A 25,024-nucleotide genomic window follows, 5' to 3' on the forward strand; every position below is an offset into this window, starting at 1 on the left:
CAAGTCAGTATTTTTGTCTACACCATATACTGTCCATAACTATAAAGGGAGAGATGAAATTATTTACTGATCTTTAGAAAAACCCAAAATAACATTTAAATGATTATTATCATTAATTAAAAATGACAATAAGTACTGTAAATAAAAATACCATATTTCAGACAATACAAAGGGACTTGGGTTTGCATTGTAACACCTGTTGAGGCCAAATGCCACTGGCAAAAAGTAATTTCGCTTGGCATTTGCAAATGTTCCCAATACAAAACTGAGCTGTTATGTATCACACACATAAAGTATTTCTATATAAGTAACTGGCTATGAATACACATTGAGGCTAATTCCATTGGTGCATGGACAAAAAAAAAAAACATGCTGAAAACCGAGATTTGGAATTTCTCTGCCATGGCTACAGTTTTTCTAAAAGCTTAAAACTTAGTTAGGTATTGAATAAGAATTATATTGCTGGTACATTGTTTTCCAAACTGAAATTCATTATACACATTGCAGAACTGTGCCTTCTGACTCTCAAGGATTCATAATGTCATTGCAACCTAAAATAGACTATAAATTATAGCAGTCAATGAGAGAAAAATACAAATACAGAACAAGAGTTGTCTGTTCTATACATAGATAGCCTCTTTGGAACTCCTTGGAGTCCTTGAAAGACTTGGGAATATTCCGAGCACTTTCACCTCATCAAATTTTCCAAAACAAAGTCATACAGATTTGTGCCATATGCTCTGTGCTACCCTTGTTTTATAGTGACAGACCACCTAATCTACCCATTGCATCTGTACCTCCTGTTTGTGTTCCTGAGGTCAGGCTATATTCTTAAGCCATTCCTGGTTCATTCTGGCTCAGAATTTTTGCCTTTAATTTGTCTTTGTACTTTTCTACAGTGTTGTACACCTTGCAATTTTTTTTTTGTGTGTCAAAATGACATCAACCATAAAGTCAGTGAACAGGTTAATTAATATCAGGGGTTTATGGTGTATGTCACTGGTTTTGGCATAGCTTTGATAATAATCTGGCCAACGAGGCTTTGTAGATGACTAGTTAGGGCGTCTGCCTCACAGTTCTGAGGATTGGGGTTCCTCCTGTGTGGAGTTGTCAGGTTCTCTCTGTGGCTACATGGGTTTTGTCCTCTGCTTCGTCTTTTTTTTTTTTTGCAGATAATGTTCTGATTGCTTCATCAAACTGTTATCTTCACCTCAATGTGGGGTGATGAAGCTGTTAAGATGAAACTCAACCTCTCCAAATCTGAGACCTTGGTCCTCATTCAGAAAAGGGTGGTATGCCCTTAACAGGTTGGGGATGAGATCCTGCTCCAGGTGGTGTTCAAGTATCTTCAGGTCTTGTTCAAGAGTGAGGGTAGAATGGAATGGGAGATCGACAGGCGTGTCACTGCAGTATCTGCAGTGATGCAAACTTTGTATCTGTCCTTTGTGGTAAAGTAGGAGGTAAGATGAAAGACGAAGCTCTCAATGTACCAGTTGATCTAGGTTCCACCCCTTATCTATGGTCACAAGCTGTGGGGCATGACCAAAAGAACAAGATTCCAGGTACAAGCGGCCGAAATGTGTTTCCTCTGTTGGGCTTTCTGGGCTCTGCCTTTGAGCGAGGGTTAGTTGCTTGGTCATCTGGGAAGGCTCAGGGGAAAGGTACCACTCCACCCCATTGAAAGGAACCATGATGGCGCGGATATCTGATTCAGTTGTCTCCCGAATGCTTCCCTGGTGAAGTGTTCCTGGGATGTCTCATCAGGAGCAGACACTACGGATAACCCAGGCCACACTAAAGAGACTGTCAGAGAGATCAGAGACTATGGCATAGGAAACCCTGGGGATCCCCCTGGAAAAACTGAATGACGTGGCTGGGAAGAGGGATGGGCTTCCCTGCTAAAAAGCTATTGCCCCTCCAATCCATCCTTGGATAAGCAGAAGAAAATGTATGTATGTATGTATGGTATTTTGTTCATTGTTTTGATTCAAATGTGAAATTTCTGAATCTGAATTTGTTTTTTCATTGGAGTAAGTCAGTCCGATTCAGTCGGAATTACAACTGATTTGTTTGTAGAACTAGTAACAAGGAAACATGTGATTAAATCCCCACACGCGCCTAACAGTCCAGGACCCGAGTTTGAATTTATTACAAAGGTTTTCTCATTCAAGCACAACCATTGGGACTTCCTCACACTATTCACCTTCACAGTGTTTTTAGTATTCTAGCTCGACCAAGCTAAGCATGGATTGGCAAGCCCAAAATTATTGTCACTGCTAGTGTGTGTAATATCCCTCCATAGCTCACATCAGGCATGAAAGAATGGTTATCATAAAAGCTTCAATTAATCATCCTTGGAGAAAATTTGCATTTGTCAATGATTTTCTGAGATAGGGTGAAGTCTATGACCAATTTTACATGAAAAAACAAATTTGCCATAAATTTATAAAAATGGCAAATCTTTCAGACCAGAAAAAAACAATGATGATATCTTCTCCCCTCAGTCAAATCCACATTAAAGATGATTATACTAAGGGTGAAGCTATGAGACCAGAAATGTTGTCTTTCAATAGTTGATGCTCTAAAATGGGCAAAGTTCAAAATTTGGCTTTTTGGGGGACATTTAAAGACTCATGTAGGCCATTTCTTTGCCTTTCTGGCACAGCGTGGACTTGGTTTGTGATGACACAGTAGTTTTGTGTGGTTAAGGAAATTGGTGACTGACTGACCTCAGAAGGAGCACCTTTCCAAGAATGGACCTGCTGCTTGCTGTGTTGTGCTCGTGGGTGTGTTTGGCATTAACCTCACTGTCGTGTTTCTCAATCCTCTCTAGCCCCTAACCCCAGACGTAAATCATACATAACCTGCCACATCCAATCTGTCATCAGGGGGTTAATTAAAATGCTCCACAGCAAAGGTACAGGATCCCTTTGGGGCTGTGGTATGTACGTGAATGACATGCTCATGCTTAAGAGCCCACACACGGAGCCATGTTTGACATAACATGTTGTTGTTGTCACTTCAGGGGACATAAAACAAATTAATACATTCAATAATAGAGAGACAGCTCTCACATCATTCCCTCATTTTGTTCTACTTCACAAATTCATTGACCATGCATATTGTGGGAGACACTTTGAATAGGGTATTTTCCTGCTTATTTACATTTGGATAACACTTCTTGCGATGACAAATCTGTCCTCAAAGTTTCAAATGATCGCTCTCACTGTTGATTTAAATCAATGCCTGTCACAAACAGAATGTGCTTATTTGAATAGACTTACTTACTCATTTAGCCAAGACCCTCTGATGCCCCAGCAAGGAGACAATAGACATGAGCAAGGATGCTAAATGAATTCTCTTGTCCTGTGTGCTGTCCCTGGATATCAACATAATTTGATTAGTGACTTGGTAACATGAATGTGTGGAACATCTCTTCATTCAAGTCCAGTTGGGTTCCAGTGGTGAGAGGTCTATGCTTCAGCTCTCAACTCCCTTTCATTGCACCCTTGCCCTGATGTCATGTATACACCCAACGAGATGACTGTGTGATTAATGACTGGGCTTGTGGTGTCAATGACAACTTCTGGTGACATTACACAAAAGGCAACAACTGTTTCACATCAGCACTATTCTGGGAACATGTTGCCATATGCTACCAGCCTACAACTTGCAGGGGAATGAGTAATTGTAGAATATATCACCACCTCCTTTCATTCTTTCATTTAAATCAAATTCCCTGCAGAGCTTGTTATGCGGGCTCTCCATCAAATCCAGACAAATCCCTCTAATAGTTGCATAATTTGCTCAGTGTGCCTTTACTGGCATCTTCTGTTTGCATTAGCACACTATGTTAACGTCCGTCTTATTTGTCAATTAGGTTTCTTGCTCATTCGTGTCTTCTCATATGAGATTGGAAAGGAAACATTTGTGCCTGCCTCCATGTCTTGAAACGTAAAAACTCTTATATTGTCAGTTTAAATTAATTAAAAATGTGGCTGTTTTACTTTGTTTCTGATTGTGATAAATTTTAGATGAATTGTGGTTCTTTTATGTCAGAGATATCACTAATGAAAGCTAATTTAATTTGTAACTCCACTGATCTATTATCTCTTAGAACAATCATTTGCGATCCAGTGCCCATAGGATGAAGTGACCGGGTTGAATCAGAATATTCACAGCCATGTCCCATTATTTTCTTCATTTGTACTTCTATTTGCCATTTAATTAGAATTGTAGATATCACCTTTTATTCATTGAGATTATTGACATCCCATGTGTTCTTATTGTCAAATTTATAAAAGGCTAAATGCATTTTAATTTTTGCTTTTCAACCTGTACTAAACTCGGGAACCTTTTCGACTAAGAGAGACATAAATGCCAAATATTTTAAAACGTAATTTCAAAAGAGCCGTGCAATATTTAAAAAACTAAATACAGGTGTATTTGGGCATTTATGTTTAACCAAGACTTTTAGAGTACAATAAGTATAATTCTTTTAGATAACATTATGATGTTGCTAACCAATGATGACAAAAGTACTTCTTGCCATTATTGTGACTTCTGGTGCTGCCTGGTTTTGCAGATGGCTCGATAGTCTGTTTCATACCTCATAAGATTAAGCTTCAACCAGGCGTTGAGACTTCCATCTGTTAATCGTGAATGTAATTCAATTTGATTTGCCATTAGGCTGGTACGATGGTGAACAGTGCTTGCCGACAAAGGCATGTCTTTTATTCGTTTGATTATCTTGTCTTTATGCAAAGTTGTCAAATGTTTCTTGGCAATGTCAAGTATGAATGCTTTGGCATACTCTCCATCTGTGAATTTAAACACAAAGCAGAATCCTCTCTGTCCACAAAGGCTGTCCATTCTTGTTGAAAACTTCAGTACGCCTCATGTTTTTTCTTTGACCGACCTTTGTCAAAAGCGTTTTCATAATTCTTTGTTCCGACTGGATCGACGTTCGACCCTTCTGTGCCTGCACACATCTACTGCCAACACCAAACCACGGCAACCCCACTAGGACAAACTGTCTCTGTGTCATTTGCGTTGCCTGCACGACAAAATCACATGTACAGTATGTCGTTATGAGGGCTCTGTGAGCCATATGGAAACAACAAAATAGCCAGGTACGGCTCACGGGCTATAGGTTCCTGACCCCTGTGATAGAGGTACAATGATTAATTTACGATTAATCAATTATCACTTCAGTATAAAGGTTTTTGATAATAGATTAATCACTGGGATACCTTAACTTAAAATTGTCCAAAACCCTAGAATTTCAGCCTCTCAACAGTAAATATTAATAAATACAATTGGGGTTGTGGGTTCGTATCCCACTGGGGCCTCCACTCCCTGAGAAGGGTTGCGTCAGGAAGGGCATCCGGCGTAAAAATTGTGCCAAACATATATGTGCGTTCATCTGAGATGACACGCTGTGGCGACCCCGAAAGGGACAAGCCGAAAGTAACCTCCATTTTAATACAACTGTTTATATATATGTTGCAATATATATGGATGGATGGATGGATGGATGGATGGATGGATGGCACGGCAGTGTGTGTATATATACACACACACTGCAGGAGGGATTTTGGCCCAATCCTCCACACTGATCTTCTCTAGATCAGACAGGTTTCTGGGCTGTCGGTGAGAAACACGGAGTTTCAGCTCCCTCCAAAGATTATCTATCTATCTATCTATCTATCTATCTATCTATCTATCTATCTATATCTATCTATCTATCTATCTATCTATCTATCTATCTATCTATCTATCTATCTATCTATCTATATCTATCTATCTATCTATCTATCTATCTATCTATCTATCTATCTATCTATCTATCTATCTATCTATCTATCTAGCTAGCTAGCTAGCTTGCTAGCTAGCTAGCTAGATCTATTGTGAACCTGGTTAACAACTACGGGAAACGTTTGACCCCTGTAATTGCATACAAAGGCTACTGCATCAAATGTTAACATTGGTTTTCTCAGGTGTTCAAATACTTATTTGCAGCTGTATCACACAAATAAATCCTTGTGATTTCTGGATTTTTCTATTTAGATTATCTCTCTCACAGTGGACATGCACCTATGATGAAAATTTCAGACCCATCCATGATTTCTAAGTGGGAGAACTTGCAATATAGCAGGGTGTTCAAATTTTCCTTACTGTGTGTGTATATATATATATATAACTAGGCTTACCTTTGTTTTATCAAAAAGTAAACATTTGCAACAATCTTTTTACTTTCGAAAACAATTATCATGTCATATACTAGGATTTTTGTCTGTGTTCTGACCAAACCAGTAACTGAATTATAATCCATTTGTTGCCATTTTTTTCCCACATTGTGTAACAGTGGACTACTGGTTAGCATATCTGCCTCAAAGTTCTGAGGGAGCGTGTTAAAATCCGGCGTTTGGATTTTTCTATCTTGCCTGTGTCCATTTTCTCCAGGTACTTCTCCTTCCTCCCACATCCTGCAAGCATGTATTATAGGTAAATTGTAGACTAGGAGGAATATCAGGGTGAATGATTGTCTATTTGTGTTGGACAATTTGCTATAGACCACTTCAGGTTGTACCCCACGTCTGACCCGAAGATACTGTAGTTGGCATGGGCCCCAGCACGCCTGCAACCCTATAGTGAGGATAAGTGGTACAGAAAATGGATGGATGTTTATTGTTTTTTTTTTTTTTGCAAATTCATTTTGAAATAATGTGCTGTTCCTCATATAATGAAGGGATTGAAATTTAATTAAAAAAAAGTTTCACTGATGGAACAAATATGATCAACAGATCAATAGATTATTAAAATAATCGCTAGTAGTAGTGCTAATCCGGAGGAAATCAGAGACATAGTTTGTTTCAGTTTTAACAGTGTCTGTGGCGGATTCAAGGATCGCAAATAAAACAGGACCAAGCAAATGCAGGTAATAAATAAATAAACATAATCAGATTCCAGTAAATAGCACTCAAGTAATACTTTAATTGCTTTTGCCTGAGGACATAAACAACAAATAGCCAATCTTTTTAGTGAATAGCTGAAATTTTCAGCAAACAAGAGAGCATAAGTTAAAAAGAAAGAGTCCAAGTATGTAAATTTGTGAATGCCCGACAGCGCATTTGTGAAAGTTCATTGTGTTTGTCCTGGAAATGGAATCAACAATTAAATATGATGGACTCTTATTTATTTATTTATCTATTTATTTATTTATTTATTTATTTATTTGCTCCACTGCCAGGTAGTAATTTGAATATTGGTAAACGTATCTTTGCTTAGCATAACGGTGGATCAGCTGGCAAGGATTGGCCTCACAGTTCTGAGGTCCCGGGTTCGATCCCAGACCCGCCTGTGTGGAGTTTGTATGTTCTCCCCGTGCCTGCATGGGTTTTCTCCGGGCACTCCGGTTTCCTCCCACATCCCAAAAACATGCAACATTAATTGGACACTCTAAATTGCCCCTAGGTGTGATTGTGAGTGCAGCTGTTTGTCTCTCTGTACCCTGCAACCAGTTCTGGGTGTACCCTGCCTCCTGCCTGTTGACAGGTGAGATAGGTTCCAGCACTCCCGCGACCCTCGTGAGGATAAGTGGCCTCAGAAAATGGATGGATGGATGGTAACCATAACTGAGATATCAGATGTAATTTGTTTAGAACAAGCATTTTTTTTTCGTGAGATCATGAATATCCAATAATCTTTGTTCTTTATTCACAGTCACACGACTAATGTATTCTGAAATTCTCACGTTTCATATGATGTTATCATTACCTCAGTACACTATGTTGTAGAGGGGTAGGGTCTGATTACTAAGATTCCCAAGATAAAGTGGATATTTGGTTGCAGGTACATTGCCACATGTTAGTATAAGACCAGAGTTGTTTGCAATAGTATTTGTAGACCCACAGTTACGCACATAATTTGCATAAAATGACTGGTTTAGGTCATTTGACCCCTCAATGAGCCCCGTCCATCGCTCAGTTTAAGTAGATTCATTACATTCTTATTCAAAAGTTTAAGTAATCATGTTTGACTTCATTTCCTCTTTGGATTCTTGTATTCTAGAAGTTGCCTTTTTGTGAACACTCACTCACATGTTGCTTCCCTCAGCGGGGAACCAAATTATTTGTGGGAATAGATTATGATCGTGTGAGTGCATGTCAGAGGCACACCAGTGACTTCAAGTTTTAATTAATCCTGTGTACCATCACCACACACTGCCGCACACATTCGTCCTCTCACCCAAATTCTATGAATGTTTTTCTATTCGTCAGACTCCATGTTTGCAATTGACTGTGTGTTGGTCGATTTTATTTTAAAGGGAAATCTCTCAACCCTCTTGCAGTGTGGTATACAAAATGTACATAATGACTTGGATCCCATTGCTGTCACTTTTCTATTCCTTGCAGTGTCTTGTGACCCACTAACTGTGTTAATATACTCTCCACTGCCAGTGCCATTGTGTCTTTGAGATGTCAGCCAATCTCCAACTTTTAGACGATGGAAGCGATTCAGAACTTACAAGGACTCATCCAGTCTCTGTTTTTGCAAACTGTAGTGTTTTATCCTCCTCTGTTTTTGCAAACTGTAGTGTTTTATCCTCCTCTGTTTTTTATCTGAACTTCACAGTAATGCCTTGGGTAGACTTCACCTTAGTGCCTGTCTTCAAAATAGGTGTACTTTCATCCACTCCAATCTGAAAAAGATCCATAGTGGCTACTTTTGGTGCATTGCTGTGGAAGTCATCATTGATAAATTGATCCAGTTTCGGTGCCTCCTGCATTTTATCATGAACAGTGATCCCATCTTCATCCCACAGCATGTTTGGCGTTTGTGAGGAAACAATTTTTTGATTCCCAAGAGTCTTGGTATTTTATTATTTTTGGACATTTTTTTCAATATAAAATATTAAATTTAATGTATTAAATATAAAATAAATATTGGCTTCCCACTGCTGACATGTAGATCTACTACAAGGAGTAGTTGAGAAGTTGGACCCCTCAAACCTTTAGCAATGAAACAAATGTTCCACTCCATCAGAAATAGAGGCTGAATGAGACGGAGGGTCGATTCAGTTATGAGGCGGCTCTGGTGGTGATCTCATAAAGGGCATCTGGAGATGTATGGCCTTTTACAGGATCATTTAAACCACTTAATGGGCGACAGAAATTAATGGCTTCCATTGAGTAGAGTCAATTATATGGATATTTTCATGAAATATTGTGGAGACTTCATCATGTAATGGAATACTCATCCCTTCCTTTGGATTTTGACAATTTGCTTTAAATAAGAGTAGTGGGTGTTATATTTCACAGTATTTCTCTCATATGGTGCTGTAAATGTGTTTTTTTCCCTTTAGAGAGGCAAAACTTTGATTGTGACAGTTCTTGTTAATTTTTGTCAAATAATTTACAGTTGCATTGGATGTTCTGTACATGGAGGCATTGTGCTCTCAAGCATAAAATTGGATTCATTATGCTGATGGAGGTTTTGCTCGAGTTTTTTTGGCCCTGTGGTTTCAGGTCACTGGGTAAAGTGATGGAGAGCCTTCTGGCTTTAGGGTGAGGTGGGCCAACTGGTAGAGCGAAAGAAGCGAGGACAAGTCCTCAACACAGTAACACGTCACTCACTGGTATCTCTTTCAATGGCCACTCTGTTCTTTTATAGCTAGAGCTTGACAGCTCAGAGTGGAAAAAGTCCCATTTCAATCTTGATAGGTTGTATGATGGTGGGAAGAGATGTTGTGTATTTGTCTTAAAGCGTGCGTGTAATCAAAGTGCACCTATTCACATTGGAACACGTAAACAATACTTTAAAACAAAAAGTATCTTCTCAAAGATGCAAACTTTTATACCGTGTATGTGGCTATTGGAGTCGAACCAACATGAATCTGGTATCTGGTTGTTGACCAGGCCAAGTTGGCGACTGGCCTTGTCGGCCGGGGTGGGTCGTCGTGGTGCCGGGCAGCGGTGGCTCATCTCCGCTTCGGAAGTGGATCGGACGGGGAGGCTGTTTGGCCGTGGCATCATCGTAGCTCGCGGGCGGCTTTGTTTTTATCACTGCCACACGGAGGTTAATTCGGACGGGGAGGTGGTTTGGCCGTGATCCGCATATCATATAAATATGGCTTGAAACAATAGGGTAATATTACCCCGGTAACTTCACTCGGTTGTGAGATGTTCTCTTCTTCGAAAAGAGCTTCCGTTTCAGAAGGGGGGTGTTCGTCTCCCACACTAGGGGCCACAGCGTTTTTTCAATGGCGAATGTCCAGGGTGACTTCACAGTTAGGAGATGCAGCCAATATGGCGACCACTTGGATGTCGAATGAGACGCAACTTTGCGCATGGATGACACGCTCTCCGCTCATATTTATTTTTTTGTATAAACAAAGTGAATAATTTTATATGTATTTTTCATTTTAATATCTATTTTAGAATGTTTATAGGGATGACACTTGACCTTTAAGATGTGCAGCAGAGGATAAAAAAACTTGTATGAGTATTATTATTATTTTCGTGAAGGTTGCGTTTGTCAGCCCCCGCCCAACCCCCCAAAAACAGAATCATGAACCAAAACATTGCAATAGATTTTATTTTGAATGCAAAAAATATTAATGAAGCAACCCATGCACTTTAGTTTTTAAAATATTCAATTGAACAAAAATCGAGCACAATACATTTTCATGCCTTGTAAGACCCCATGTAATGTGCAAAAAATCCCAAATTGGCACTTGTTGGATCAAAAGATATGTTTCCCCCATTTGGTGTGATTCTTCACCCCACCTGACCGTCTACATTCTCTGCGTGCAGTACAGGGAAATTAATTTACACCTGGAGTGATCTGGGCTGCCTTCTGCCGTGTTTTGTAGCACTGTGACATGCAACTGATGTATTTTTCTTCGCTGCCTTGAGTCTTTCACAGTTCGTGTCTTTTTCTTTCCGTTTGCTGCTGCACACACCAGATGGGAGACGCTAAGACAATTACTATTCACAGAGATGCTCCATTAGGTAGTAATGATAATTTCAAACTGCAATACTCTTTACATTTTTATCACAGTTTTTCGCTGAACTATACACCTAATCTCTAATATCCAGTCACAAGATACATAATTAGTTAGGTTGTATGGCAGATTATCAGTCTGTTACCTACATGTTGCAGCAAAGTGTAAGTGATTACAACTAAAGATAAATCTGCATGTTGGGACCAACGAAACCAATGTGATGCATATTTAATTATTTCCCACAGTGTCAAACAGAACAGTGTTAAGGCTTGTGTTTTACAGCGTTAGAATTTGTATGATGCGAGGTGGATCACCAATCATTCATTTCATTTTTTTGCATGTAATAGCATTTGCTTGCTTCAACCAGCTGTTTTCATGTTTAGATACGAAGGAAAAAAGTTGTGTAAACTATGATGATGTATGTCTATCATGGCATCTCTGAATTATTTTCATGTCCTATTCTGACTGATGGTAGCTTTTTTATTTCTTGTGTGGATGAAATCAGCTGTTTTGATGTTTAGCTACATGATTGAAAAAGTGTTCTTACTGTCACGGTTCTTTGTATCATGGCACCTTGGTTAACATGTAATCTCTTGTCTTGCCTGACCGATGATTGCTTTACTCATTTCTATTGGAACTTTAACTTATTTCGCTCTGATCATAAAAGTAACAGATTTACATAGGTGTACTTATATACTACTGGCACTATTGGCGTACACTTAATGCTCTTGGTCATGATGTAGTGATGGTTTGATACCCGAATCTATGGGAATGCAAATCCAGCTATCTTCCAAAATGAATAGTGGGACCCTGGAGCAAATACTGCAGCTGAACCACTATTCCTGATCACTTCATACATAAAGTCCAACTGTTGTCTGCACTGTGTCACACATGGAGAAAAATGTCTGTCACATGTTTTGTTTTCAGTCTTGTCTGACCTCAGATGACAGCATGAGAGTGATTTAGGAATTGTTTAAAGTGACTGATCAGATCAGGTCAGGGGTCAGCAATGATAAGTGAGGTCACACAGGGTCATCATCAGTCTGGTTCATCAATTTTCCTTCATACGCATTCATAGAAATACACAATGCTCTCTTTGTGTACTCGATGTTTTCAGTGGAAATCCCAATAAGGGACCACTCCTTTCACCATTTGCCTTATTGTCATTTTTCACAAAACGCCAAGAATCTGTTAGAGAGGTTTGTTCATTTTCGTGAGAATCGAGGTTGTTGGTATACTTCACTTAAGGCCATGTGAACTATTCACGCAAACAAAAAGGTCCGTTAATAACAAATGACAGACTATTGTCCAGACTAATGGAATTGTTGGTCTGATCTAAAGATGCTCTTTAAAATACTCTTTATTAGAAGATAGAGTTAAGTCTGAAAGACATGTTACAGTTCTCAGTATCAGTCGAGACCATCCTACAATTGACTTTTTGGAAAAAGAATGTTTCATTTTAAAACGATACACTAAATTTTGATGCTTGACATATGGAAAAGTAACCATTGTCATAATTCATACAAGAACATTTTTTAAAATTTGTGTTGGGTCCAAGCCAACACAACTTTACATCAAGAAAAGTGTGACACCAGCATATTTTTGCAACATAGTTAAATAACATTTGGATTACTGCATTAATTGCAAGTGTTTTTTGTGCAAGTGTTTTTGTGTGTGTGCTTGATACTAATCATAATAATTGTCATATTTACTATCGTAAATATGCATGTTCAAGAAGTTATAGAATTTCAAATTGTAAATTAAAAAAATAAAAGCGCAAATCAATGCCAATGTTTTCTCCATTGACTCTAAGACCCAAATCATCATATTCATATCTATGTCACTTGATCTCTATAGGTAATATTGTTTTAAATCAGCCTTTCACCCATAATTAACTGGGATAGGCTCCAGGACTCCTGCGACCCTTGTGAGGATAACTGGCTTTGAAAATGGATGGAATCTAAGCTAGAAAGAGAAGAAAATTGTAACATTAAAAAAAATGTTGAGCTTCTTAACATGAGACTAAGTACTCCTTTTTGTTATTGGAGCTGCAGATATGCCAGCCAAAGATTCTTTTGGACTGTCAGTATTAAGCAGAAAAAACACAAATCAAGGTGAAAACTATGTTTTCTTTAAACTTTATACCTTATGCTCGGATTGGACATTAATTGAAATCAATCAGAATTTTAAAAAAAGAAAAAAAACTGTGACATTGGAGTGTAGATAATAAAGACATCTGTTTTAGCTCAGAATTTTTTATTCTGTAATATGACCAATACTTTTCATAGTCAAGTGTGTATGAAAAAAAAGTCACTGGTTCCTTAAAAAGCTAAATACAATAAGCATTGGATCAAGGCACATACAAGACTGGCCAAAGGGCATACAATGCACTTTGGTTTTTTTCCAAACATGAAGAACAGGTAATTTCAAATAGTGGCAACAAAAATGTTCAAATGTTGAAAATACAAAATAGTAGTTATCTTAAGGAACTGTTGACACTTTGATAATTTTAACAATCATGTATTTTTGGCCATCTGATGTGAATGACGTAGGGTATACGGTACTGGAGAATGTCACCATTGTCATTTGGCCATTGTTGGCTTGTACAAATAGTTTGTGTACGGTCCTTTTGTCAGCCTGTCCGGTCTTCTTGTTTTGAGGAGCCAAGATTCCTTTTTAAAATTGATGTGCTTTATCTGCCCTGTGCTGTGGCCTACAATCCCATCAGGACAAATAAAACTAGAGTCCCGCTATGGTTACTCTGCTATGTTTCAAGCTTCCAAATAAACTTGCAAAATTTACACCAACTCAGAAAGTCGAGAAATAAAGAATGGCACATCATCCAGAATGATTTGTTTCATGTGAAAACTCAAACAGCAGCCTTTGTCAGTAGTAAATGACATAGCTCACTGCTGTTTATTCTTTGCAGGAGGGCAACATGTCTGATTTGTGATTTTTATTGATCAATTGTACTTTATTTTATAACAATTTATGCCTCTGTTTTTCAGACAGCAGCAAAGTGAAAATAATGACCTGTGCTTGTCCTACATTTTCTAAAGTCTGATTGTTCAACACAGCAATGAAAACCCACTTTCACAGTTGACAAGTTATCTCAGAACATAGTTTCTTTTTAGTTGGTTGATCATTTTAAGACAAGGAAATACAGTACAAATTACTACAAATCCCTAAAATATAATTGCAGTTCTACACCCGTTGGTTGAGTGAGGACCTGCAAGTGGAACGTTGTCAGTCTTCATAAAATGTCCTTAAATATAAATTATATGGCAAATGTACATAACATTGCTCCCTTAGTCCTATAGATCCAGTGTTTTGGAAAAGTCTCGCCAATCTTTTTACAGCACGCACTCATCATGAATGTCTGTGTGCAATATCATGAATGGGAATAGTCTGAATCTGGTATTCCACTGTCTCTATAGCTCCTGTTGTTAATACTGTTCTCATTATGTGGGTTCTTGTATAAACTCAGGCCATTAGGTGGAAAAATTGTGTGTATCACAAATTCCTCCTTGGACACGGGAAGCTGATTTATAGGTATCATTTGAAAAGAAGTCTCTCTTATTTCTAGAATTGAGTTGTCCTTCTTAGTGCCAGCTTCGGCGTAGTCATCCTTTCTCCGACGACCTTTGTTGTAGGTGCAATTCCTGGAAAAAAGTGACCCATTCCTGTGGACATACCAGCACACCAATGCCAACATGATTATTGCCAAAAGTGCAACAGCCCCTCCAATGATAGCAGCCAAAGGCAGACTGGAATTTTTGTAAGGCTCTTTCTCCTGCTCTCTATTTAAAGTTGTTGTTGGGTTGTAGGATTTGTGAGAGCCAGTCTCTGTCTCTATGCAAACAGGAGTCTCATCTGACAGGTATATATTGCTGGTCTCCATGGGAACCATACATATCCTGTAGGAAGATTCTGGCTCCAGCGCAGTCAGCAGGTACTCTGTCCTCTCCCCTTGTACGATTGTCTCTGTGATGGAGCCAAATGCAGGGCTGTGTCCCAGCTTCAGCCATCTGAGCCGTAGGGCAGTCATAGGTTGTGATACTCTCCATGATATGTGTACTGTATCAGCACTACTTGACTTCACTGTGATTGTGATGATCTTTCTGCCTGATGATATGGTGGTGCCATGGTAATTTTTGCCCATATTTGGTCCCTTTACTCCCGGTCTTTTAGTCACAAATGAGTGCCATTGCGGCTGTGAGGGACGCCAAGTGTTGGAGACCGTGCTTGTCTCAAATGTAGATATAAATTCTAAATCCGTACAGTCAAACATGTCTGTAGTTAAGTCTTTTAGAGCCATGCCTTTTACCTTATCAGGACCCTGGCACATGAATCCCCGTACATTTACTTTTGTCGGCAACGACCGCAGCCAGTCACGTACCCATTTCATCTTGCAAGTGCATTGCCAGGGATTGTTGCGGAGCAAAAGCTGTGTGAGATTGTCCAGATCTTCAAAAACCCCTTGTGGGAGGCTGCTCAGGTTGTTGCCGGATAAGTCCAAGCGATACAGTTGCCTAAGGAAGGCAAAAGCTCCGTTTGGGACCCTATTAATATGATTATCTTGTAACTGCAGCTTCTCCAAACTTGTGCCTGGCAGGTTAGCTGGTGGTGATGTCAGAGAATTCCTCACTAGCGAGAGCTCAGTCAGGTTAATCAGATTGATGAACGCCATCTCTCCAATCCCACGGTTGTTGAGCAGGTTTCCATCCAATATTAGTCGCTTCAGGTTGATGAGATCTTGCAGGGACTGTTCAGAGATTGATGAGATGCGATTGTCTTCAAAACGCAACTCCTCAATGCTCATGGGTAAGCCTGAGGGGATGGTACTTAGGTGGTTCCTGGAGAGGAAAAGTAATCTAAGGTGAGTGCTGTCCCTAAAGGCCCCCTCTTCAATGCTAACAGCTGAGACGGAGTTATCGTCCAGGTGAAGTTCCTCAATGTAAGGAATCTGGGCTAAAGATGCATGCGTGATCATCCGGATGTTGTTCTCCTGAAGATGGAGCTCTTTCAACCCAAGAGGAAGGTTAGTGGGGAACTCATCCAGATTGTTGCAGTACAGGTAGATCTTCTCCACATTTGAGAGCCTGCTCAGCTCTGTGGGAATTCCTGAGCTCTTTATTCGATTATTTTGTAGGAAGAGCACTGTTGCATCCAGGGGTAAACCATTAGGGATGGAAGTCAGGCCACGGTCATTACAGTAGATGAAGGTTCCATCACAGCGACAGGCAGAGGGACATGAGGCAGAGGTCACCAGTGGGTTAGCAAGGCCCAGCAGCAGTCCAACCCTGATGAGGGAGAGGATAAAGGCCTTGCATTGGTGGACCATCTTGAATCTTGAGTTGTCTGGGCGTCTAATCACTCAAGAGGGCCTGGGGTGGAGACACAAGTATATATTTAATCTAAAAGGCCTTTAAGAGAGTGTCAAATTCCTTTTCTTAGATTTGCTTGGAATTGAAAATGCCTGTAGCACTTCATAGATTAAGTACACGATCAGATTCACTTCTTCCCGAGTGATATGGTAGTACTTAGAATTCAGTATTGTGCGTCAATAAAAGTAGCAAAAGTAATAGCATTAATTTGTCTCACTTGCTTCTGTATCTCAAGGCCGCCTTTTATTGCCACATACTAAATGGAAAACAAAAGTCGTGCTTTGATATACTCTCTCACTGCTGACTACACCTTTTAGTATTTAGTCTATTTGGACATTCACGAGTTTGTTCAAATTTTGCAGATATGAACATCATTTTATCACACTTGAAAACTTTTTTTCTCTCCACTTTTTGTGGTTTTATCATTAGAGCTGTCAACAAAGGGTGCCCAATTATAGTACAATGTTAACCAACCGTGTTGGATTTTTATTTTTCCTTCTTACTTTTGACTTTACTTTCCTCTAACCTACTCTCACTCACACATACGTGTACACATACACAAACACACACCTATGAGGTTTTAAATTCTTGTCCAGTCAATGAAGTGAACAGATGCAAAGGCATACACATTTCCATACCTGATTCATAAGGGGTGGTAAATCCTTTCTGCTCACTAGAAAATCCAATAAAGGTTTTCTTCTTGTATTATCCTTTATGAAAAGAAAAAGGTTTTTCTGGAAGCTCTCTGGTGTTATCCTGACTGGTCAGTGTTTGCAGAGCTGATCCTTGTTTGGACGATGACCTCTTTTGTCAGAGGCTCATGCCTTCACTGCCTTTACCATGGCAGATAAGCCTGCTGAATAAGCATCGCCTCTCAGTGACAAAGCCTGCGCTCTCTCCGGTAAAATTAAAAATCGTAATGGGTCTTGAATTTGTCAAGATCTGTAGCCATAATGATAGATTAGATTTTTATTTTTTTTCCCGTCCAGTTACAACAATCCTTTTGGTTTTAGCATAGGCTCCTTCCTGCAATCAGGCGCGGCATGCATGGTGAGATGACACAAAGGTGGTTTGAGCCATGCCAATCCCCTGCGCCACAGGCTCAATCAAGGCCTGTTCACTTGTGTACTCCAGCTTGTAAAGGTAACCAGAATCCTTGTGGCCCTTGTCAAGCTTGTATATACATTAATCCTGGAATTCGGTTCCAGATGTTGATGAACAGTGGTCTCTCGCCTAAGCAGAAAACTGCTAAAAGGTGCTTATCATTTTGCGCCGAGCCTCCCTCATGAATCTGGACCTTGATGCCTGCTGGGCACTTTTCACACCTCAAATCACATCAAGTCCTGAAAAAGAAAATGAGACAAACCTGCTTAGTAACGTGTACTCTTTTAAAATGAGGAAACACAAATGCAAACTCTTAAAATTTGTTTGAGGGAACAACAAAACATGTTTCGGTACATTACAAAACTCAACCGCTGTTGTGTACAAATTGGCGAGATTAGAAAACTTAATTTTCATTTGATTGATACTGAATTTATATTTTTTTCATTAAATGTATGTATCGCAAATAAATCTAATAGTGAAAAAACCTTGTTGGCTATGTTTGCTATGCTTGATTTCATACATGCTTTATGTTAACAGAACACCTTTATTGTTGGGTGGTCATTACCTGAACAGAATATGCAAAAACCTAAAAAGGTCCAATTTTGTTTTATAGCATAATTTAGTTTAAAAAAAAGTGTCCAAATTTAGAACAAAATAAATAAAAGAAGGTACTGAACAAGGTTTCTGAATAGATAAAGGACAATCCAGTCAATGCTCACATTGTTAACAAGGCCATTTGAATTACAGATGAGGAGAAAGGCTGTTACATCCATCCCCTATCTCTGTGTGACCCCTTGCCCCCAACCTCATCCTCTTTTTATAAGCAATGAATGGTGCTTGTTTGTGGAAATGGAATTTTCTACACTACATTTTTATTTTTCCCAGTTGAAGACAAGTTTTGTCATCATATGTGGCTAGCTGGCAACTTGATTGTGCTGTAAACACGGAAAGGTAAATTGGGAAGCAGGGCCTCAGCCATTTTACAACTGATTTACCAAACCAACAGATGTTTAGGGACATCTAACCCAATTGCAATTGACGAAATGCTGTCTAATAGGGATTCATTTTCCATTAAACATAGGTCCTTTTGAGTAGTACATCAGTTTAATTTTTGCTAAATGTTGCATTAAGGTGGAGGAGATGTTAAATTTATGGAAGAAAAGTTTATAAAAGCCAGATGACATCTGTCTCATAGATTTGACTTTTTAATGCAGCACCTTGCAACGACTTCAGTTCTAACCGGTGTGTTTCACCTCATATTGAGACATACACATTCCCGTATGTAATAAACCACTCAGCAAGACTTACACTTTGTGAATAATATGGTTTTGGGATACATAAATGCAGCATCAATATTTATTTCTAACATCCACAAAAACTCTTTGTCATTGACTGTTAATACTAGACTATTAGAATGAACAAGGAACTGCTTTCGCCATCTCTACAAAAACACAAAGAATGTACTCAGGAATCTGTGAAAGTATACTGTTGTTCTACATGTAACCAGAAAGGCTTCTTTTTTGTTTGTTTGTTTTTTGAACAGGGAGTGTAGTCTGACTTGGCTGCTGCATGGCTGTTATCCCCCATTTTATTTCCCTGTATTATTGATCTGCATATTTGGGTTTGAGGAGAGAATCCCTCCCTTGTCCATTGTTTGCTGCAACGCAAGTTCGCTGGATTTCAGCAGAAGTGGTTTAGGTACGAAAGCACTTCATCCCAGGAGTTCATCTAACATTTGACTAAAATTCCATTATCAGATACTTTTCCTTGCAGGGTGTATTTTGTTTTCAGTCAATCTCCTGTGACAAACATCTTCACACATCGTTTTAATAGTAACCACTGGTCAGAGAGAAGATTTCAACAGCAGGACAAATGAGTCTGCTAAATTTAGTCTGGCAAAGTTAAATTAGGCATTAAACTTAATGTGTGTATGTGTGAGACACATATCTGTTAGTTAGCAATAACAGCATGCAATACTTTGTGTCCCCTTGATATACTTGAATTGCACAAAAGAGACATTCGGAAATTAATTAATTCATTCATCTCTATACAGCTTATCTTCACGAGGATTGCGGGTGCACTGGAGCCTAGCCCAGCTATCTTGGGGAGCACCAGGGTCCACCCTGAAGTGGTCGCCAGCCAATCGTAGGGCACATAAAAACAAACAACCATTCACAGTCAGATCCACATCTCTGGTCAATTTAGAGTCTTCAATCAACCTACCGTGCTTGTTTTCAGAATAACGAAGACACCGGCGTGCTGGGAGAAAAACCACACAGGCATGGGGAGCACATGCACCCTCCACACAGGCGAGACTGGGACTTGTAGACGGACGGGTCCTCAGAGCTATGAGGGAGATGTGCTAACCAGTCACACCAGTTCCACTTATTTGAAAAATTCTGATAGGAAAAAAAATCCTGCTTTTAGGAGGAAAAGCGAAGTTGTCAAGGCCAGCTAAATTATTAATCAGACTGCAAATTAATTGTGTTCCACAGTACCTATCCATTGGGAAATAAGTGCCGTTTCTTTTATTATTCATTTTGAACCTATACAATATTTGGGATTTATTTGACACTACAGGCTGTAGTTGGTCTAGGTTTTTATTTCCGATCTCTGGTTCATAGATATAGTAAATAGTCATGAAACAATATACAGTAGTCAGTTTGTGTTTTTAGTGGTTCAAGATTTTGTCCTCTCTAGTCTTTAATTTCAAAGAACCAAAAGTAGGATTTAAATTAGATTGTATGCTTTTGTTAATTAAAATCATTTCAATACAAAAACAACAACAGCAACAAAAAAAGGCTCTGGCTTCATGGAGAGGTCAGTTGAACAGACGATCTTGGTTGTCCAGTAAGCTGGGGAAGGCCTGGGACAGACAGGGGTATCACTTTTGTTCCATGCTCAAAGATGAGCTCACTTCAGTAGCAACTGCAATGATTTTTCCCCCACATGGGGGTGGTAGGCACCACAAGATGTGTGTGAAAACATATGCAAGCATGTGTGAGTCTGCCTGTGTGTGACAAGCTAAGCTGTAATGGGGAGCACGTTTTGCCTACAGGCCAAGCACCCTCTTACAATATAGGGATTTGTCAACCTTGCTCCTGGTCCCGCTGCTTTCCTTGGTTAAATTGCTTCTAAAGGTTATCTTGCTTATTAGTCTTTGAATGCTGAGCTTGTTTATCGCTGGTGTAGTAATAGACAGTGAATGTAGATTTAGTGGCAAAATGGATTAGGCAAATAAGGAATGATAAAGTTTAGTGGTGAACCTAAGCTATTTCTAAAAGCAGTGGTTTATTGTCTTTTGCAGATATATTCATGCGTTGTTACAGAGAATGAGATCTCGCTTGTGACCTGGTTAGTAGTTAATCTAAATTGAAAGCAATTGGCTGAGAACTATAGCTAGAGGCACTCATCAGTGAAGACAACTCATCTGCCCTCCTGTCTATATTGAACTGAATTTATTTTTGTCAAATACACTGAACCGTGGCTTAATTGGATACTAACTAAAATTGAACTTCTGCACATTTCACAACATTCAAAAGCAACTGTCTGACTGGGGAAATTACGTTGGAGCCTCATGCAGTATATCTGTTATTGGTTTAAGCCCAGATGACCTTATTGTCTCATGAAGATAAAGGCTGTGTGAAATTGGATTAACAGCTGTCTCTGGGATGGTGTTTCCAGTAAGACATGCATACAGGAATGGAATCGACTCTCTGTTGCACTGATGCAAAATGTTAATACAGTGTGTGTGTAATATCCCAGCGTCAATTAATTAGAGCGCAATATTTTAGTACACATATCTGGGGAAGTGTTTTTTTTTTCCCAAAGGCAGCCAATGCATAGAGAATGGTTGAGAAGCTGTAACCCAACTATAATTAATGGCTGTAACATGGATTGATTCGTGCATTTCAACGCATTTTTCGGGAGCTCTGTATACGTAGGGTCAAAGCTTAGAGATGTGAGGACGTAAGTGGGAGCTGTACGGAGCCGTCCCGACAGAGACGCATTCAGCGGAGTTTGCTCAGCTGGCTCTCCGTGCCCATCGCTGCGGGGGATTTGCGCTGCAAGTCAAAATGCTCAACGAGGCTTGGCGCCGCCAGAGTCCTAAGCACCCTGTCTGCCCCCTTAAACCCATCAAGTTTGTGTATTCAGTGATCAAATGATCAATCGGCTGGCGTAGAGATAACACGTCTCCGCCGGTTTACAACTTGGTCTGTCGTCGTAGACGCAAATGTTTATGGGACTCCTCGTCCCTACATCCGCGCAATGCAAGAGAAACACGGAAAATCAAGTTGAAGTTGATTTAGTCATATGGTGGGGTGGGATAGACGACCTTGATTTGGTTGCTGGAGAAAAGAACGCCATTATTTATTTATTTTTAAACAACACCTTCGCTTCACGACCCATTGCCCGCAGCCTGCCATGCAACCAACGCAGTACCCGTATTTTCGAATAGGGTTTGTACGTTTTAATTAATATTGATAACTGATTGTTTTTGTATCAAGATGCAGTGTGGTACTCCACCCTCAAGTCATTTCAGTCAAAAAGAAAGAACAAAATGATGTACTCCATCCGGACTGTACCAGCCAGACACTTACCTCAAAAGACAACCACAAATGAAAGTTACAGGTATCCTCTGAGCGTGTTCAAGGTAAAGGGAGGGGGGGGGGGGGTAATCCAGTCCAAACTCCGGATTCGATACAAATCCCAAAAGGGTTCCTCTCATTCACGGGCCAGAGCTGGATAGGATTTGGCTGGAGTACGACGACGATGTTTAATGGTGCCCCTCAGACACACACACAACTCTGCAAGTTGCACAAGGACATGCGCGCACGGATTGGTCCCAATAACAAATGTGGACTTATGTTTGCCTGTAGCCTTGCTCCAACTGAAAACTGATGTTACTTGGAGGTGGGGCCTTGCTCTCTCTCTCAGTCACTCTCTCTCTCTCTCTCTCTCTCTCTCTTCTCTCTCTCTCTTTCTCTCTCCCTCCTCCCTCCCCCATCCGGTCGCTTTTGCCCCTTGGAAAATAAGACCTCTTGTAGTAATCGTTGGCTACACTAGGGGGAGTGGAGGAAAAGGAAAAAAAAATCACTTTGAAGATGTGTACAGGCGAGAGGACTTTGTAAGACTGGTTGAGGAAACATGCTCTTGAGCGGAAAGAGGGAGAGAATTAACAAAAAATAGCCAAAGTGCATGTTGGTGACCTTATTCTGGTTTCATCAGCTGTTGTAGAAAGATCACAGAATTAGTTAATTCTGAAATTACATGTACGAGTGTTGATGGTGAGCGTTCACATATGCTCGGCATTCCTTGTTTATACAACAGAAATTCGTTTGAGATCTATGGCACACCTTACCTCAACTTCCCCTTAGCACTAATGTTTGACCCTGATGGTTCCATGTTTTAAATGAAGCCAAACATGCCCTCGGAGGCTCAAAGAAGCAGTGAGTCACCCTTTTAATGTTAGGGTTTCTAACACTCTCCTGCCCAGTGTCATCTCCAGTGTCCCCCCTCAGGCTTCCTCACGATGTTGACACCATAGCCCACAATACGACTGCTCTTATTCAACTGTTGACTGAAGATCAGCAATGAGATATGGGTGACGTTTGTCACCATCTGTAATTGAGAAACCACTTGCCTGAATGTCTTGGAGTACTCCCCAAACTACATTTAACGTATATGCCATTTATTAGCTTGTCGTGAAACCACATTTGCCAGTACTATCTGCCAACCCAGTGTTTTTTTGTTTTTTGTGTTTTATGGTTTGCATGTGCATGTCTGTTAACACATTTAAAGACAAATCTTGTAAACTGCATTTTTAAGTTTTCCATAACATTTGCGCAAAATGCAAGATTCAGAGGTCACACCGAGTCAGGATTCATGTTGGAATGTTTTATAGGCTAACTTGGCTGCAAACCCTAAAACAAAAGATTTTGCAGGAATCAACAACTTCAACTGCTTTCTCATTATTGTTGACAAACCTCCCAAACTAGTTGTGCTAATCAGGTAATCATTATCATAAAGTTTTGTTGCTTTTGGTATTCAAATTAAGTTTGCCTAATGTTTTGGTAAGAAGTGCAAAGTTGTTTAGCTACAGTTACTTTGGGGTCACTGAGCTCCAAACTCCCATCACGTGTTCTATGCAAGTTGTAACGGAACCTTATATTGAAGTTATTTATTTAGAACTTTACGAAAACAACTTGTTTGGTTACTCTAGTGCTGGCTTATATCCACGAGTACATGGCTTGTGCCCTTTTTCTCCTGGATTGTGCAAGAAATCTTTCACTTCATTTATCTGTTTCCTCAGATGGTCATGAGAACTGTTGTTGCTGTTGCATACGTTGCAGCCCCTTGCCTTTTTCTTGTGTAACACAGCCTGAGTCAAAATTTAAAACAATGGGTGGGCTTTGTGTTTCTCGCATTTCACCCACAATGCTTTTCTTTAAATCATTGTAATTTTATCACATTGGTAAACTCAATGTATTTATTCTTGTCTATCTTGTCTATTTTAGCGTGGAACTGACACATCTCCATTTCATTTACCTAATGAGCTTAATTATGTTATCCTTTTGGACCAGGTGCTTCATGCAAAAAAAAGAAGAAAAAAACAGGTGAGAAAAGGTCAATCCGCGACATCCTGACTTGATCCTCGTCTTTTCTCTAAGGGGACAAGGCAGGGAAACCTGTGCCTGACCTCAGCTCGGCTTCCTCTCTAAATTTGACTGCAGACACATCTGTCAGCAACTGTTGATTGACCTGCACTCAAACATACAAAGAGCCCCACTGGAGGACACGGGTGTTGGATTTCAGTTATCTTCAGTCAAGAGAAAATCTATTGCCCTGTTTATCTTTTGTTCAAGGGGACTGGTGCCCTCTTTTACCAAAGGGTGACATTTTATTCTGTCTTTCCAATTCCTTACTTTGTATATCAGATGGCTTGTGACTGTTTAAGGAAGCAAAGTACAGTGCTTGCGCCAGTGCTTCTTGATTTAGGTGCCCACAAAACAGCTGTTGAATGTCTGCTTTGTTATGTAGACGAAATAGACACGTACTTTCTCTAGGTTATGGCAGATATCCTATGGTTTGCTCAAGCTGTGGTCAGTTCGAAGGCACGTCCTAATTTCTGAATAGTTTGACGTGAAAGTCTGTTGTTGATGGTGTGCACAATGTATAATACACATCTATTTACTCCCTTGGTTGTGCATGTTCGTGGCTTTCTGGACAATTATGAGAATGCATTCTTGTTGTTTATTGATAGATACATTTTTACATTTTAGCCATTGCTAATTTAATGTTAAATTCTGCTAATTTACCCTTCTTTATTTTTGGCTTTTGCTTTTTTTGTGTGTTCATTAATGCATGCAATTTTGGCTGGGCTGTTAATCTCCTCAGCATCATGACAGTATAAGGATGCACTCACATTAAGCAAATTGTATTGGGCTTGGACTTTTTTTGACTCATAGTCTGGTTTGTTACATTTGTGTGAGTCCACCCTAAATGGGATTTGCTAGAGCATTTA

At 39.7% G+C, this 25,024-nt stretch overlaps 2 protein-coding genes across 4 annotated transcripts in view; one reads left to right on the forward strand and one right to left on the reverse strand.

Annotated features, from left to right (window-relative positions):
* Positions 1 to 25,024, forward strand: part of macrod2 (mono-ADP ribosylhydrolase 2) — a 460,594-nt gene that overhangs the window by 49,379 nt on the left and 386,191 nt on the right. The window lies entirely within an intron of this gene.
* flrt3 (fibronectin leucine rich transmembrane 3) lies at positions 12,963 to 22,462 on the reverse strand. The gene is made up of 3 exons (XM_061836386.1): positions 22,101 to 22,462; positions 17,034 to 17,738; positions 12,963 to 16,395 (listed from the first exon to the last, which is right to left on the reverse strand). Exon 3 carries the CDS (start codon positions 16,350 to 16,352, stop codon positions 14,400 to 14,402), a length of 1,953 nt encoding a protein of 650 aa, XP_061692370.1. The 5' UTR covers positions 16,353 to 16,395; positions 17,034 to 17,738; positions 22,101 to 22,462; the 3' UTR covers positions 12,963 to 14,399.

Source organism: Syngnathoides biaculeatus, chromosome 12, assembly GCF_019802595.1.
Source record: "Syngnathoides biaculeatus isolate LvHL_M chromosome 12, ASM1980259v1, whole genome shotgun sequence".
Classification (NCBI taxonomy): domain Eukaryota; kingdom Metazoa; phylum Chordata; class Actinopteri; order Syngnathiformes; family Syngnathidae; genus Syngnathoides; species Syngnathoides biaculeatus.

What these genes read in the sequence shown, in the direction of transcription:
- flrt3 (XM_061836386.1), bottom strand. Translation starts at nt 16,352, where the DNA reads ATGGTCCACCAATGCAAGGCCTTTATCCTCTCCCTCATCAGGGTTGGA.